Raw genomic sequence first — 16920 nt, forward strand, 5'->3', positions numbered from 1 at the left:
CGGCGCGAGGAGGTGAGAGGAGGTTAGAGAAGGCGGCGAGCAGGTGGCTATGCCAGTCGACTGACAGACAGCTAAAGTGTCTATTCTCTGAGCATCAGAAAATTCGCGCACCGGATGCAGTAAAGCTCTGGTCAGCTACCCGGATAGACAGCCTAGACATGGGAAAATCAGCTCCTGGATTGGTGCTAGATCGGCTGCTTCAGGGGATGGCGAGTGGTAGGACTACGGGTAATGGGAAAACCGGATTTTTGTCTCGACAGATATAAAAATTAGCTTTGGGGTACGGCGGATCAGTTAAGGAAATACTCGCTAACGTATTTGGCGCCATTGCGCCAACGAGGGGACGTGTTTGACAAGAGAAGAAAAGGACAAGCTAGAGGGTGAGAAGATAAAATTGACAAGGGAAGGGTGGCCTCCCAAATGTGGGCCGACGTCATTTATACTTTAGTTAGATTTGAGTTACATTTTGTATTGGATAGAACCTGTGGGGTATGCAAGTATGAAGCTTGGCCCCTGTAAATGATGTATTCAGGTCTGCTAGATCAAGCATATTAAGCATATCATTCCTTGCATACCTACTTTATACTACTAGTATGCAATACAGGAGCATGTGCGTATTCCTTAGCTCCTTGGAGAGGACTCCGAAAGTCTTGGATGTACGGTATTTAGATTTGCTCTGATAGGCCAGAAAAGCCACGCGATTCGGATTTCCAGAACAGGTAATCACCTACCCTAGGAACGCCCCCAGGCCCCTAAGGAAAGACCAAAATTTGATACTTTTTTTTTCAGATCTATCTTTAGTTCACCGGCACATGGGATTGTTTCAATTATGTAAATTATGCATGCTCATGTGAATCAAATATTCAGCCACCAGACATTTAAGGCGACATTAGTCTTGGAGAAGAAAAAAAGCAAGAAAGAGAAAAAATAAGTAAGTTGGATAACACGACACCTCCCACCTAAGCATCTTAGAATAACTAACTCTGATTTGCGGGAAAGAAAAGGAACACTCAAATAATACGAAGATATGTGAACCCAAATATGTGTAACACTCGTTGAAATTAACACAATGTGATATCGAACCAAACTATTAGCTAAAGTCAAGAAATACAAAATCCCTCGAGTTTCCAGAGTCCAGACTATCTCACTAATCGTCATAACATATCTTCATCGTACAAGGGAAGGGGAAATATGCCCCCCTATCCTCTCTCATGTACTCGGAGAATCCGCCAGCCTGTGGGATCTTCTTCAGCTCACCTTGAGGACCGGGAGCTCTTCGTATGCCCTTAAGCTTGAATACAGAGCGAAACATCTCGGCTAAGCTAGCCTGGCAAACGTCCGGTCCGAGACAAGCTTGTGGCTCTAACCCGAAATGGATATACGAGTCCAATGGTCGTCGTGGGTTTACCTTCTCGGGGTCCGGGAAATGCTTTCTGTCTTTGGCTGCGTCCACCTATTGGATCAAAATTAGCCCGTACGTTGCTAAAGGGGAATAAGTTGCAGCAAAGACTAGCAGCCCACTTACAAAGCTAACAAAGATACGATCTCCCGCTCTAATAGATACCCTGCGACCGTCGCTCTCCTCTATAGTGTCGTCCACGGCCGCTTCGCGGTATGAACCGAACGTTCCCGCAAGCCTAACGCCTTCCAATGCGTAGCCTAGCATTAGGGCGTCTGTATCGGCCGAAGATGGGAGGTTTGCGACGCGATGAAGCTCAGGAATGTGTTTGGATCCTTCTGCTGACAAGAAGTAGTCCACAGCTTGAGCGAACTGCGGAATGATCAGTTATCAATTTGACACAAAAGCGAAAAGAAATAGCGACAACAACAACAATAACAACATACCGCTTCTGCGAGGTTCGGCACAGATGCTCCTGCGGTAGGCAGAATTTGACCCCATGCGATATCGTAGTTGTTCAGACCAGTCTTAGAAAACCCTTTGATCAAGTTGGCGCCGTACGATGCCACAGCATCATTCTTCTTCGGCCATGATGAGAATAGCCCACCGAGACCTAAGCCTGTCACCTGCTTTACATTCGCTTCGACAATCTTCCCCAGCTGTCCAGTGATCGCTTTTGCCGCCTGCCGCATTGGGAATGCCTTGACAGGATCGGTATCAAAGAAGAGGCTGATAAATATCACAGCAAGAACCATGTACAGTTCATGCTCCGTGTAGATCCCCCTCGGGTTTTCCTTCGTCTTCAACGGCAGGTTGAACATACGTGAGGCGAAGTAGACAGGTCCGATGTTCCCAACATCTCGGATAATATCGACGAAGTTCTGTCCAGCAAGCTTGTACGTTTTCTCCTTGATGAGTTTGTCCGTGATCTGAGAGTAGAAGGTCTTGACTTGAGAACGCCAATCCCCCTTGTATAACTGATCTCGCATGGGTTCTCTCTGGCTGGCATCGAAAGTGGAATCTCCGGAGATCGTGAAGCGGCTTCCCCCAACGTCCGTAAGGAATGACAACCCTTCGTTCGATATGACCTTGTATTTATCCTGATTCTCGGATACATGCTGTGCTCCACCATATGTCGTGACGTTGACATGGGCTGGTATGAACGATGGACGGTCGTAATTAAAGTTTTGGACTCGCCCAAGGTCTGTCAAGATTTTCTTGGTTTCACTTGGAACTATACTCGTGAGTTAGTCATTACGTTGCTACTATTATAAGCACCTAAACAGTATACGTACCAACCATGGGATAGTGAGCGTATACTGAATCCCCCTTGAAGTGGTTTGGGAAAGCTCGGATGAAGAGCTTGTAGAAGACGCAACCTTGGTTGATATTCAGGTCATAAGCTACTTCATTGTAACCCCAGGATGTGAGACCACGAGGATGATAATCTGTGGTATAGAAACGATCTCCTCGTGTCAAACAGACGGCGTCGGATAAGATCACGCGAGAAATGGTATAGGTCGGCTAAATGATTATTGGTCAGTAATCCTATTCTGTCAACAGAGATGTAATAACTTGTGGGAGTCTTACAGCGATTCCAACGCCAGGGATCATTGGCTCCTTTGCCTCTTCAGCAACCAGTCCCGGATACAGTTCGACGTAATCGGGATGCTCGTAAAGGTGTCGAAGAGAATTAGCAATCTCAGGGTCGGAATTGATATCTTCGAACTTTTCGTGCGGCTTAAGCCCGAAGTGCTTGCGGAATTCATTCAGTCCGGCGACGTTCCATTTCCGTCCCTGAAGAATACCTAATATCTCAACCGGCTTCATCGATTGTGGCACATTACGACCACCGAATGCTCCGGCACAGTCTTCTATAGCATCACAGATGCAGCCGACAAGATCGTCGTCTTTGAATTTTCCATCAGCACCACGCTTGAAGCCCCCGAATACTCTCTCGCTGGGGTCGGCTGGAATTTTTTGATCGAACTTGACGAAGCCCCTAATCATATCTTGCGGGTTCAAATTCAACGGATCCTTGTCGAACAGCTCTTTGTAGAAGTCTTGGACCCATTTGTCATCCTTTTCCGAGATACACGAGTGCCATCTACGAATATTTACCTAGGTAAGCAAGTGTAACTTCGAGATGGGCAAGCTAGGAAGAACTCACCTATAACAGAGATTAAACTCGGCGGAAACCATACTCCCAGTCCCACGCTCAGCGCCGGCCTTGGTGCCGACGTCACGGCCCATCTCTGCGCGCGGGTCAAGCGTCCAAGTGGTGTTACTCCTGTTCAGGTTGACGATGTTTCTCACGTAGTCTACCAGGGTGATGTTAATATACAGTCCAGAAGTGACTAGACGGGCCGTCTGGAAAAGGTCATTGTCATATTTCTTCCATGCTGCAGCAGCTTTCTCTTCGCTAAGCCCGGGAGAAGGGGGCGTGAAGCGACCGCCCTCGTTAATGGCAGCGAGGTTCGCCGCAACGTGGTTATGAAAACGGTTGAACATGATTAGTATGACAGACACACCAGGTGGAGACCCGAGGAGTCGCTTATCGGCATAGGAGTCAGGCTTCATCATCCCGTCCTTGAAAGTCCTCACGGTATCTTGCATAGCTTGGTTACTACCGTATAGAGGAGAGAGATCTAAGAACGAAGACGTTTTTGTTTTGCTGATGTCGGCCTGGTCCGTCCAGAAGAGATCGTGTATGATGATGGTCGCCCAATACCAGAGAACCGAGGAGACATTATTGGGATGCTTCCGGTATTGAGTCCTCTTCATGACCGATTCATAGATGAGCGCTGGGTCGGGCAATGCCCCCAACGGTACAATACCCGGCCGACAAGTCCGAGCATATGTCGAACCCGCTGCTCCGAGCTGAGGATACTTCGGATTGTTCCACGACCCATCTGCCATCCTATATTCATGTTTCTCGCCCATATATAACAACGGAGGGTGATCTAGCGTATCCCATAATTCGTTTAGGAAAGTATTGGTCAGCTCCTCCCTAAGCCGTGAGCCCGTGGGTAGTTCGGCGACGAGCTGGATGACTCGTTCCATAATCATCGTCTTGTCATCTGTCAACTGTTCCCCCTTAAGCTTGCTTCGAGCAAGGTCTAGAACCGTCTTCACATCTACGCCTCGTTAGTAAACGCGATCACAGCCAAAATGGCCGGGTGGGTAGGTAAAGAGCATATACCTTTCATACGAAGGTATTTCAAGTCCTTCTTTAATCCCGTCCTTTGAATCGCCGTGTCGTTGTAGGAACCGTCTCCATTCTCGGTAGGAAGGGATCTCTGCGAAGCATGAAGCAACTGAGAAAATTGGGAAAACACAGCAGATACCCCTTCCCGATCACCCTTCGGAGCGTGTTCTTTCTTCGCTCTATGGGATGAGCTAGAAGACGATGCTGAAGACTTGCTCATCGTGGTAAAGCTGTTAGAATTGACGTGATGAAGCTTGTTTCCGCTTGCCTCGCGATTTCCATTTTCCATTTTTGCGCTCGTCAACTTGCTCCAGCAAGAAAATTTTTCCAGTCGAAGAGGGTATCTGGTAGGGTCCGATGATCTTACAAGTGTGGTATGTTCGGTGTCACAATTTAAGTGCACGCAAGCATATGCTTAGTATTACCAATCTCGGCTACCTGCCTCTGGCCCCTCGTTCATCAGGTTAAAGCTATTCGTGGAGTTCTCCGTGTCAATCTTCGATGGTAATCGGAGTATCTACCTACACTATCGGCTAGCTTCATAGCCAATACATGCTTTACACGACATATCCCTTCCCGTCAAGAATGACGGCGCTTGACATGCATAGGAGGGTGGGGTATGTAAGTGGCTTTCATCACTGGCAATTCACCGCTCCATGATGATGTCTGACCCGAGAGAGCGAAGATGACCAATGTAGGCTGTTGGAGGCATGGTAGCATGGCGATGGTGTTGAACCCCCTGAAACTACATACGAGACATAATTGGTTAGCTAACTCTAATATATCAATAGTACGGCTTGTCTATTCACTAGCTACCTCAAGGCAGCGTTCCAACCTGGATATGTTATTATCCCAGAAGAAATGCGCGACGACACAAGTTAACCCAAGGGGACGTATCGGCATTTGTCGATTAGTAAATCAAGCGGCTAGCTACACCTCTCTGACATTTGGGTAACTCTTATATATAGAGCTGAATATCTATAGAAGGGAATGATCATCATTACTTTGTCTATTGAACCAATAGGGGTAGTTCATCACGTCCGTCCCACCAATCATAGTTGCCGGGGGTCAAAAGGGGGCGGCCCGTATCTATGAACTAGTTGGCCAAGGCCTACTCTATTGCAGCCTCATGCATATACATAATCATATAACGTCAGCCCTTGGTGATGAATTCTCTAATTTCCCAATTACCTACCACCATCTCAACAGACCATTCTCATCGAAGATGGGCACATACCTGGTTGCAGCTACACTTGCTTTTCGATTCCATGTAGCTAGTGGGGTTTCTACGCATGACGATCATTTTGGTGGCTTCAAGGGAGCACATTCACCAACTCATCTACAGCTCTATAGACATGGCTTGCAGAGGATCTACATTTCAATATTCCGAGACATGAGCATTCGTGAGACATCTCCTACTATCTTAGCTTTCCAATAGTTGAATTCCGAGGGCATATCACCACACCTTCGTGCAGATATATCGCATCTAGCCGTCTACAAAGATGTACGTACATTGGACAGCCACTTTAGAATATTTTCGTTATACATAGCCGAAGTGCTCTTGGTGTCGCGTAAGCGTAGCGTTGAGCTCGGCAGTGTTACCCCCCGCGCATACTGCACAGATGGACAAGTTTCACCTATCACCCGAAGCCCGGCATGCGCCAGATCGCGAAGACACAAAAGGGCGTACGGCCTCATCTCGCCAAAGCGTCGACGATGCTGAACATCCGCACGCGTGGGCCAACATGAATCCAACAAGTGTTCACCGGGCTCCACGGAAGCTCGTGCTGTGTTTCGACGGAACTGGTAATAAATTTAGAGGGGACGATAGCGACAGCAACATATTGAAAATCTTCAGGTGTCTGGATCGCGAGGCTGGTGATCAGTGTATACATTAACCCCGCTAGAACATACACCCTGCCATTCTACCGCTTGGCTAACTGTTTGGTTAGTTCACTACTATCAACCGGGAATAGGGACATACGTCGTCTCTAACTCGTTATCTCATACAAGCCTAAGTGCTAGAGTCCGATCATGGTACCTCAAGGCTAAGGACTCCGCCGTAGGGTCGAGTTTCGACCATCATGTTGTCGGTGGTTATCGGTTTCTCATGCGTTTCTATCAGCCGGGTGACGAGATATATTTTTTTGGTTTCTCTCGTGGAGCTTATGTGGCGCGTTTCCTAGCCGAGATGCTTGATTACATCGGGTTGCTTTCTCATGGCAACGAGGAAATGGTCACATTCGCTTGGAAAGCCTTCTCATCATGGCAGAGTCGTCAAGCCGGGCAAGATGAAGAGCATCAAGCTAAGCGACGTGAGATGTATCGTTTCATGAAAGGTTTTCGAGAGACGTTCAGCCGTCCTGTGAAAAGGATTCGATTTCTGGGATTGTTCGACACCGTCAACTCTGTGCCTCGATTTGAGACTGCGTGGATGCAAAGATCAAAAATGCCGTATACAGCGCGAAGTAGTGCTAAGGTAAGACAACACACCACGTTTACACCTACGCTTAATTCGTATGTTCATAACTCTTGGCAGGTCATCCGACATTGCGTGTCTATAGATGAACGGCGAGCCAAGTTCAGACAGGATCTCATCTACCAAGGAGCTAACAAGGGTCGAGGACACCGACACTTGCACGAAATTGTCCACGAGAAATATCGCGCAAAGCGAAGCGCCGCCGTGGCGTCCAACTCCAACGTCAAGCTAGAGAGAGGGCGCCGTGAAACTTTGGCACCCCCTGAGGAACGCGCATTCCGGCCCCACTCACGGTCCAGATCTCGGACGACAAAGAATTCTGTTGATTTAACGAGCCAACCGGGGGATGACCATTCTCGCGTCATAGATGACGCTGAAGAGTCGGATGATGATGAGCAGGATATCGATGAAATCTGGTGAGTAGCATATTCTATTTTAAACGTGGTCGAGTAACTAGTTGCTAAGTCCAGGCAAGGTTTGCCGGTGGCCACGGAGACGTCGGGGGAGGATGGGAGATCACTTTGGACAGCAAGTCTACAAGTCATGTTCCCTTAACCTACATGATTCGCGAAGCCCAAAGAGCAGGCCTCAACTTTGATCCTGAGAAACTGATCGAAATGGGAGTCACTGACGTATTCGACGACCCTGACACCAATAACAATCGTGCTGACGGCCCTGTTCCTAATATTCGCATCGACGAGTCGAGCCCACCACTGGAAAATGCTTCAACTCGGGCTGAACCAATAGATTGGAATCACTTCAATTACACTGGCGAGGAAGAGAAGACTGAGCTGCGACCTTTCCATCATATGCTCCAAAAGGCCCACCTGGCGAGGATCCATGATTCTTTGGAATTTTCGTCGGGTTTAAGCAAAGGCCAAGTACTCAGCTGGAAGATAAGTACGTCATGATTCCTCCTATTCATCTTCTTGGCTTGGACGAAGTGTCTGCATCCCACCTCAGGGCCTAGCCGTCCAAAAGCTTTAGAAGACAAGAACTAACTTTGATTGTTGCAGTGGAGTATATGCCTTTCAGGCGAATGGATCTGCAGCCCGATGGGTCGTGGAAACCCATCCGCTGGCCGCTGCCATGCGGTGAGGTGCGCGATATTCCTCACACTGCCAGGGTCCACGGCTCAGTGATTCGACGGATGAAGGAGGACAAGACTTACCGCCCCGGAAACTTAATCATCGGTGGCGGCGGACGCGGAATGCGTAGAGCCCCAGATGAGTTTGGTATCGGGGAGTGGGAGTGTGTTCAAGACCGAGATGATCCCGTAGGGGAGGTTTGGGTGAAGAAGATGCCCGCCCAGGATGGGGCTTGAAAGTCCAAAATTTTCTACTACAATCCAAACGAATAACGTAACTTCGCCTGGACTCGCAAAAGAGTGGCTTGAAACTACAAGTTTGTTAGTAACCCGAGAATATGATGTTCAATTAATTTGAACAATAGGTACCTAGGTATTCCAAAAATAGTTGAGTTGCTAGAATTCCTAGCCTACTAGTCACTTACCCCTATTTATGGTTACTGGTTTTAAAATAGTTGTCAATTACGAACCTCTACCACGGATTCGTATACATCGTGATTTTGCTACGATCAACTTAAATATACCCTTAGGGAAATTATTTAACACCTCGTCTGTTTCCGCTGACCTATGAATACTAGTAACTCACTATATTTCTGTTTGAAAACAATATTGGTTATTTTCGTGCTCTTACCTAGGTAGGTAAGCATAATTTAGAGAAAAACGCCCCGAGTAGTATGGTGGGCCAGGTCCGCCCGACGAATAAGTAACCTGATATATCCCATTAATATGTGACAAGGACAAAACGTACGGACGATGATGTTTTTCATCTTCTTCCACGACGAGAGATGATATATTACAAGTCCACACACGACGCTGCTACGATATGATATACTTGACTGACTTGATTTGACCCGGCTTATCGGTGACGACAGAATACTCCGACTCTACCAACTAACAACCCCCTTTTTCTTTTCTTTTTGGTGGTGATATTCTCCATTATAAATGCGATATACCTACCCTCCTCAGCGTTCGTTCCAACACGTCTGATGCTTTGTAAGGCATTCGTATTCTCCCACGAGATGCAGCACAGCATTGCCGTAGCTGTCCTTCTCCTGCTTTCCGTGTCGTTGTCAAGTTTGTCACGTCTCCACTCACTCACTCACTCTACTTCCGCCCTTTGCCTCGCGATCTTTTCCTTAGAGACTTATGTAGACCCTGTTCCATCACAGCCTGCCTACTGCCAAGTCTGTGGCGGTCAAGTTCCTTCCGAGTTTCGAGTTCCGTGTCGTTTGCTCGTGGTTACGTCCTCCCTGAGGCATTACGTGTTGAAAGGTACTGTTTGCGTGATGCGAACAGATTGGCCCGCCCCTTTTCTCTCTCGTCAAAATGCCACTCCTCTCACTCTCCTCGACCCTAGTAATCATAATACAAGAGGGCGAAAACGGGGTATCTGAAGAATGATTTTTGATCCGATTGATCCGGAGATTGTCCTCGAACCCAATTCATTAAGAAAAAAAATTATTCGTCCGTACTGACCATATTTGTACGCAATGGGGAGGTCTAGCCGTGTCGTATCATGTACGCCATGAGTCATACCAGACAAGAAAATAAGATGATGGAGGGATAGGAAAGGTAGCCGGTAGACATTCGAAGGAACGATTTTCCATGCAGATTTTGGCAATTCTCAAGCGACGCAGTACGACTCACGCTTTCGAATAGTGGAAGCTCGGTTCGGTCGAACACCCGAGAATCGGTAAATCAGGAGAATGACTAAAGGTTTTGGAAGGGTAAATGGCAATGGAAGATGAGAAGCGTAATAAATCAGGCAATAGATGAATGCTCGGTATGCTTAGATTTTAATAATTCAAAATGCGATGCAAGGAAAATAGGATTATCCAAGATTTTGTATGTCCTTCGGACATCTCGTCCGGACGATACGGCATCAATAGGCAGGCGAACAGCCTATCGGAAACGGTCAGTCTAGCATTCGAAACAACCAACCCATTCAGGAGCGCTATCAGAACAGCGACCGCGAGGGTTGACGTCAGCTGTCAGACGAGACCGAGCCGAATGCCCTACGTGTTTAAAAAGTCCTGCTCTTATGCCACCGGGGGAATGGCCGGGGCAGCGGGGATCTCGACCTCAGCTGGCACGTCACCGTTAGTAGCCTTTTGAGGGCAGTCGCGGGAGATATGACCGGCTTCGCCGCACTGGTAGCAGGTCTTGCCAGCTGTGTTTAGAGGCCCGCCATTAGGCGCGGTGCAGTCCCTAGAAATATGGCCAAGTTTTCCACAAGCATAACACTTCATTGCTTGAGCCTGACAGTCGCGCGCAAAGTGGTTGGGGCCACCACATTTGTAGCAGGTAGCAGGTCGGGGACCGCCAGCGAAACCGCCGCCTCGGCCGAAGTTGCTGTATCCACCACGGCCAACCGGTCCGCCGCGACCCATTCCAACGCCGGCCGGGTTGGGGCAAGCTCGAGCTAGATGGCCGGGTTGGCCGCAGTTATAGCAACGACCGTTACCACCAGCACCGCTCAAACGGAGAGTAGGGCAGTCAGCCTGAACGTGTCCGAGACCTTGGCAGTGGTAGCACTGCTTTGCCTCGGTGGTCCGAGGAAGAGGACATTGGTTAGATTCGTGTCCTAGGCGTGGATGGTTAGCTAAAAAAGGGCACCGGCGCGGGAGATTCGCACGACAGAGCCGTACCTGGCTGTTTGCAGTTGTAGCAAAGGCGCTCAGCGGAGGAGCAAACCTCGGCATAGTGGCCAACATTGCCACACTTATAACACGCTCGACGAGAGAGGGACGACATTGCGACAAGTCTGTGAGTCTGTGTAGATCCATCATCAGCGCGACACTTCACATAAGTTTGATCCCCAACTATCCATTCTTCGATGACCCGTCTGCAGCGATGTGGTGGTGGTAGGTTAGTTCTCTTGTCTGGTTGTAGCCAATCCCCAGCCGACGCGGCAACATCCATGTCGGATAAGATATTAGTCCAGATCAGCCCAGGCCGGATTTCGTAAGGGGAAAAAGGAGGGTAATTCGCAAGTATCGCCACCCGACATTCGTTCAACGTGCCAAGAAGCAGATGTCGAGGTAGGTAATAAATTGGATGCTACCCAAAACGGCAATAAGGGTGCCGCCACGTGCTGTCGTTTATCGGGTAAAATACCCCACGATGGGTGATGGGGTGGGCGGCATGATTGAGTGGTTTTCCAGAACCTGCAGGTCGACTAAGGTTGGCTGCAGAGACGGTTGGGTTCGTGCGACGCGACCCGATACAGAGATGCGAGATTGATGATAGATGTACGTCTTCCATCATTTGAAGACGACCTCTCAGACTGATCCTGCTGAGTCCTATGTCTGATAATTGGTTTCGGAGACCACTCTCAAGTTTGCGCGCGTGCCTTATGCCGGATCAGTCGGGTCGCAACTTTGCGCATTTATAAAGGGCGCGGTATAACCCCCGAAACATCGCATGATTAGGGATGTTCTGTGATCTTGTAGCGAATTTGAATATTGTAGCAAGAGTCTAAGTGCCGAGTCGTGAAGGTGTATCAAGGAAGTGGCGGCCACTTATGCGCAAACCGATCGAGTCGCGCGCCGAGGAAATCAAGCAAGTCATCACGAGATGTTGTCGCCAAATATTGTAGGCACCATAATCGGAAAAACGGTTTAGACGGGGCGCAAAGGATAGAGAAACAAGAATGTCTTTAAACTGTTGTTATGTCGGCGCATTGATCGCAAAATACGTGCGTATGGGTGGATTATCTGTTTGTTTTATCGGTTCTCGTAGCGCACCAGGATCCATCAATGTCAAGTTATGCGCGCGCAATAAAATCGCATAAAGCATAGTCGCCGCATTTGCTGTCGCGCTCGCTACCGCTATTTCCGTCGTCGTCGTCGTCGCCGTCTTATTGTCGTTTATACAGTTATAGCTATGTGTATATCGTCTAGGAATCGTTGTCGTACAACAGGAGGCAAAAATAAAAGAGACATGTCGAATTCTGGACCTGCCCGCTGTACCACACACCACCACTACCACCACTTGCGCCGCGGGCCAATTTTCGAAGGATGTAGTAGGAAAATAGAAGGTAACATAAGCAGACCAAAGAGAAACTTACAATGATTTCCCTGCTTATCCCTTTGGCAACTCTACTCCTTCCTTTTTACCTGCTGCTATCCGTCAACCAACAGCAACCTTCTTCTCTTCTTCTCTTCCGAGCAACGTCTCCTAACACTGCGCGACCTCCAAAGGGGGAGTGGATAATAGTACGCGATGCGATGCGATATGATGCGATGAAGATGTAATATCAGAATCACAAAAGAGGAAAAAGGAAGGGTTGAGAGGAAATAGAAAGAGAGGGACGAGGGAAAGGGAAAGGGCCGGAGTGAGGGGACAGATCCAGAAGGCGAGTGGATCCCGAAGCGGGCGAAGGGGCTACATTCTCCTCTAAGAAAGAGAGAAAAAAAAGAGAGAAAGTACCAAATACATTTACTTAAACTTAACCTAATTATAAATGATATATTATCTATACTCGCTAATAAGGTAACAGATACTTCGAAAGGCACCTTCCCTGCATGCCTCAGTAGGGTTAACTTACCTATTAGCGGATGGATCTTCAAATTCTGGTAGGAAGTTCAGGTGGCTACCTCTTTTTTTTTGCTAGCCAATTTCTTATTCGAGACTTCCTTGTTTTGTTTTATTGTCATTCTCTTTTGGAATGTCTCTTATTTTACGCAGTACATCTTCTTTTCTTCTCTTTTCTTTTCTTATTTAAAAGTGGTATAACGTATCCCACATCTCTGTGCGACATAGCTTGTGTTACCAGACTATACTATTTTATCATATATCCAATCTCGAATTCGCGATACATACAGTATAGGTAAAACTAGGTAAAACGACAGAAGGCTAACAATTCTGCTGTAATGGATTAATGAAAAGGCGCACTAAGTAAGTAGACAAACCTCCTTTTCCACATTGGCATCAACTCGCCGAGTCGCCAGCCAATAACAGCATCACCTAGTCCTCCCCCTTTACTCTAGTGTCTTACGGTTTGCTGCCCTGCATGACTTACAGCAGAGATTTCATAGTCTCTACTTAGGCAGGGAGGACATGGATACGAAGGGTGATCCAAAGTCTCACTAGCATATTCCTACATATTTTAGCGAGTTATCCGACGAGGCTAGCTATGCCATTTCTTTTCACGTGTTTGACCCTCGGGTATGCTAGAGGCGGATAGTATATCCCTCGTGTCCCTCTTATGCCTGCCTCTTATGCCTCTTATGCCTCTAGTGATGTTTAGTTTCTGCTATAGCGCTAAACAGTTGCAATATACAGTATACCTATACCGATTAGGTGATCAAGATATCTGGGTAAGTACATAACACATAAGTTGGTATACACCAATAACCAAGGACGAACCATCTCGGCAAGACTCTTATGCAAGTTCCTGGAGCTGAACTGCCCATCGTAACATGATTACCTGCTTGCTTGCTTATACATACATACGTACGGCTACCCGACCCCACATTATAGGACTTGAGGCCCGAACGACGCGCAGAAGCAGGGCAAAGCGGGATGGGATCAGTGAGAGAAAAAAAAAGGACAGGGTAGAAATCTGGAACAGTCTAGCTTGATTGGATTCGTTGCGTGATGGATGGAAGCTTACCTGGGTCAGGTTAGCCAGGTTAGCCATCAAGAATGTACGCATCCATAGATAGTATTGGCCTCCTTATACTACCTAGCCATCTAAGAATTTAGGGCCTGCATATTATCGCTGACACACGGCAGCATACCACATGGCTTCAATAATGTCTTGTGGCGATCCAATGCCTTTCGACGTTGGAGCAAGGAGAGATGTAACCGCCGCCTCCTTTATCAGCCTACATCCTCCATGGACTTACGCGACAGCCAATCAAAGTTCCGTCGCAATGCCGGGACCCTTAGAACGGTGCTTCCGCTATGTTGATCTTGCTTCCAACATCACCAACTCTCCGGGTTGCGACTGTGATCACAGCCTTGATTAGTCGCGCTTCACGAGAGCATGTAGATATACGCGGGTCCTTTTGTCGCCAAGCGTCCGGCTAACAATAGATTGCTGTCCAATCCTACCGCTATTGGTCGTGTCCCGTCGACAACATCTCTGCGATTGTCGCATACTCACGTACGGATAGCTGACATGCTGCGTAGGCGAGGCCTTTGGACTTTACGCTGATAGCTCTTATTAAGCTCTTCTAGTATATGATGATATATCGAGTCTTAGTAGGAACGGCGTACTTCTCACTCTAACAATATCATGCTCACCTTGTCCAGCATAGGTCTACATAGCCTTACCTAGGTATCTTATGTTGGGGCGCATAATACAGTTTACCTTGACTGCCTCGCTAGGTACCTATCCCGAGTCGCGGTACAAAACGACCCGTGATCCATTAGGGATAGTCTTCATGATCGTCGCCTCATGAGACAACGCCTCACCTATTTCTCCCGTTGATCACTCCCATTACTCTTCCCTTGCGCATTATATAGAGCTGATCCTACCTGTTTCTATTTTACTCGTACAATACTTACCTAGGCAACATAACTTGGAACAGAGACCTGTTTTGACAGATAGCACGGAATTGTAGGAATAAGCGCCTAATATTGCGTACATCACACTCTTACAATTATAGATCCTATGACCCCTAATTGTATTCGATGTGTGCTACGCCGAGCGACAATACAACCCAACTCGTTTGGCAAGCCATAATAATTCTATAACTGCCTACAATTACACGATAGCTCTTGAAAGCAATAATTAACGATCCTCGCTCCCATAGCGCCAGTGCTAGAACCCAAGAAACCTACGTGCGTATGTAATCCCATGCCACCTATGCGATGCGACTTGCTAGAAGAATAAGATACACAGGACAGGTGGTTTCGCTCTGTTTTGTTTTCCGTCTCCCGCCCTTTTTCCTCGATACCGTACACTCCATTTCGATTCTCCAACTAAGACTCCCGCGAGATTTTGGGAGAGTAGACTCTGCTCTATCACCGAGCATTCATTAGTCCCCGTCTCACCGCATGTGTCCGGCTTCTGATGGATGAGGCGGAAGCGGGACATCGGTTGTCGGAACCATGGATCTTGGACGGGCCTCGACTACGTAGCTGACACCGTCCTCTGACGCGTACGACGGTGGTCGCGCCGTTCCCGGACGAGGTTCCTCTTCACTTCCCTCCCTAGGTGGCTGATCGTTACGCTGCCAATAGAGACGATCCGGATCCACGCGCTGCGAGATTGGTAAGTAAAACTGATACTAATTTCAAAATCGAGTGTATTATACATACCACACTCTCACGCCATAAACCGTAAGCGGGAGGCTGTATTTTATTGGCCATCTCATTTCCTGCCGCTTCCTCGTCGCGGGCAAGAATAACATGAATTGGCCGTCGTGGAACTGCGTATCCGCCCGGTTCCAATAATCGTGGCATGGGACGCTCTTCGTCCTCTTCGTTAGGCGGCCTGACAATTAACATGCAGATCCTAATGAGTCCGTGGCAAAAGAATATGGTCGCAAATAGAATTATGAGTATTAGAAGCACCGTAAACTCGCTGGTGTTGACGTTCTTCGTGATCGAAAGGGCGAGGTCTAATAACTGTCAATATCTGGCCACGCAACAGGCAGACTCGAACTACTCACAGACAGCAAGCATAAGGATTAAGAAAATGCCTGACACGAAGCATCGCAAGATGTAAGAGCGCATGCGGCGCGACTTGATCCAGGGGAAGCAAAATAAGAATCTCTTGAGGCGTTCCCCAGGTTCATGCCTCCGACTTTGACCACCACGACGCCGCCTCCCTCTATCTACCATGTCGACTAAGTGTGTTTCCCCAGGGTCGGCGCCCCTAAATCGCGAGCGCCCCATATCGGGGCCTTCATGAGCAGGTGGTGGTTCGGATACGGTAGGTGGTCCATCGACTTGTATTCGAGGTAATGGAGTTTGAGGTGCGGATTCGGACGGCGGCTGTGGCGTTTGGGAGCGTGAGGCCGGACCCGACGATCCGCGAGTCCAAGTTCGTGTCAGGTTCGGTAGGTGTAGACGGGTAGAAGGCAGGTTCGGAAGGCCTAGATTGAAGCGCGGCGTCTTTGGACTATCGTCCTCGGGTATATCACCTTCGGTCCTCTGATTCCCTCCGTCCTGCCTCTCCGCACGCGATCGACTTGTGAACAAGGCCGGTAAAGGTGGTCGGCTTATGGAGAAGCGTCTCGTACGGGAACCCCTCTGCTCGTCCATCTCTGGCCGCCTCTGATGTTCAGGGTCTTGTGCCCGCCCCTCCGATGACTGAGCTCTCCTCAGGACGTTCGTCCGAACGTAATCCATGGTATGGTTATAGTAAGGCGGATACGCGGCTTCTTAAGCGTTAAACCTGATGTCACCGGTATCCAGCACTATACATGCTTTTGTTCGCCGGGTTCGCCTGATCTCCAAGGTTCAATGAGTACCACAAACGAGTGTGGTCTACAGCAAACGCGGATGGCCAAACTAGGCCGACTTAACGTATATACAGAGGGATCGTGCCAATGGCAACGGCCTGTAGATCGATTGGCGAGACGCGAGTCTTTTTTAGAAGTTACGTGCGGTTGGTTTCGAGAGCGAAGACTCTAGACGAATCGATTATCTCTTGGTATCCAAGGAGCGCTCGGGTCCTCGCAGGTTCGATATAAATTATATGTCTCGGATATAAACAATAGAAGGACCAGCCAGATTCCGTGAAGAAAAAAAGAAGGGATTATTGACTCGGAGAATAAATACAGTCAAAT

At 48.3% G+C, this 16920-nt stretch overlaps 3 protein-coding genes across 3 annotated transcripts; 1 reads left to right on the top strand and 2 right to left on the bottom strand.

Annotated features, from left to right (window-relative positions):
• Window positions 1–795: 795 nt before the first annotated feature.
• Window positions 796–4827, bottom strand: F4807DRAFT_472350 (linoleate diol synthase; the record flags this gene model as incomplete). Its single annotated transcript, XM_048003005.1, has 7 exons — window positions 796–1453; window positions 1526–1771; window positions 1846–2633; window positions 2695–2923; window positions 2990–3506; window positions 3570–4536; window positions 4602–4827. 7 exons carry the CDS (start codon window positions 4825–4827, stop codon window positions 1148–1150), a joined length of 3279 nt encoding a protein of 1092 aa, XP_047848786.1. The 3' UTR covers window positions 796–1147.
• An 830-nt stretch (window positions 4828–5657) lies between these two features.
• Window positions 5658–8700, top strand: F4807DRAFT_448157 (uncharacterized protein). The gene is made up of 5 exons (XM_047999914.1): window positions 5658–6494; window positions 6560–7086; window positions 7147–7502; window positions 7562–7986; window positions 8103–8700. The coding sequence occupies exons 1-5, from the start codon at window positions 6230–6232 to the stop codon at window positions 8408–8410; spliced, it is 1881 nt and encodes a 626-aa protein (XP_047848787.1). The 5' UTR covers window positions 5658–6229; the 3' UTR covers window positions 8411–8700.
• Window positions 8701–15174: 6474 nt separating this feature from the next.
• On the bottom strand, window positions 15175–16480 carry F4807DRAFT_465839 (uncharacterized protein; the record flags this gene model as incomplete). The annotated part of the gene is made up of 3 exons (XM_048002327.1): window positions 15175–15387; window positions 15446–15747; window positions 15799–16480. The coding sequence occupies 3 exons, from the start codon at window positions 16478–16480 to the stop codon at window positions 15175–15177; spliced, it is 1197 nt and encodes a 398-aa protein (XP_047848788.1).
• Window positions 16481–16920: the final 440 nt, after the last annotated feature.

Source organism: Annulohypoxylon truncatum (assembly GCF_022578515.1).
Source record: "Annulohypoxylon truncatum strain CBS 140777 unplaced genomic scaffold F4807scaffold_61, whole genome shotgun sequence".
In the NCBI taxonomy this organism is placed as follows: Eukaryota; Fungi; Ascomycota; class Sordariomycetes; order Xylariales; family Hypoxylaceae; genus Annulohypoxylon; species Annulohypoxylon truncatum.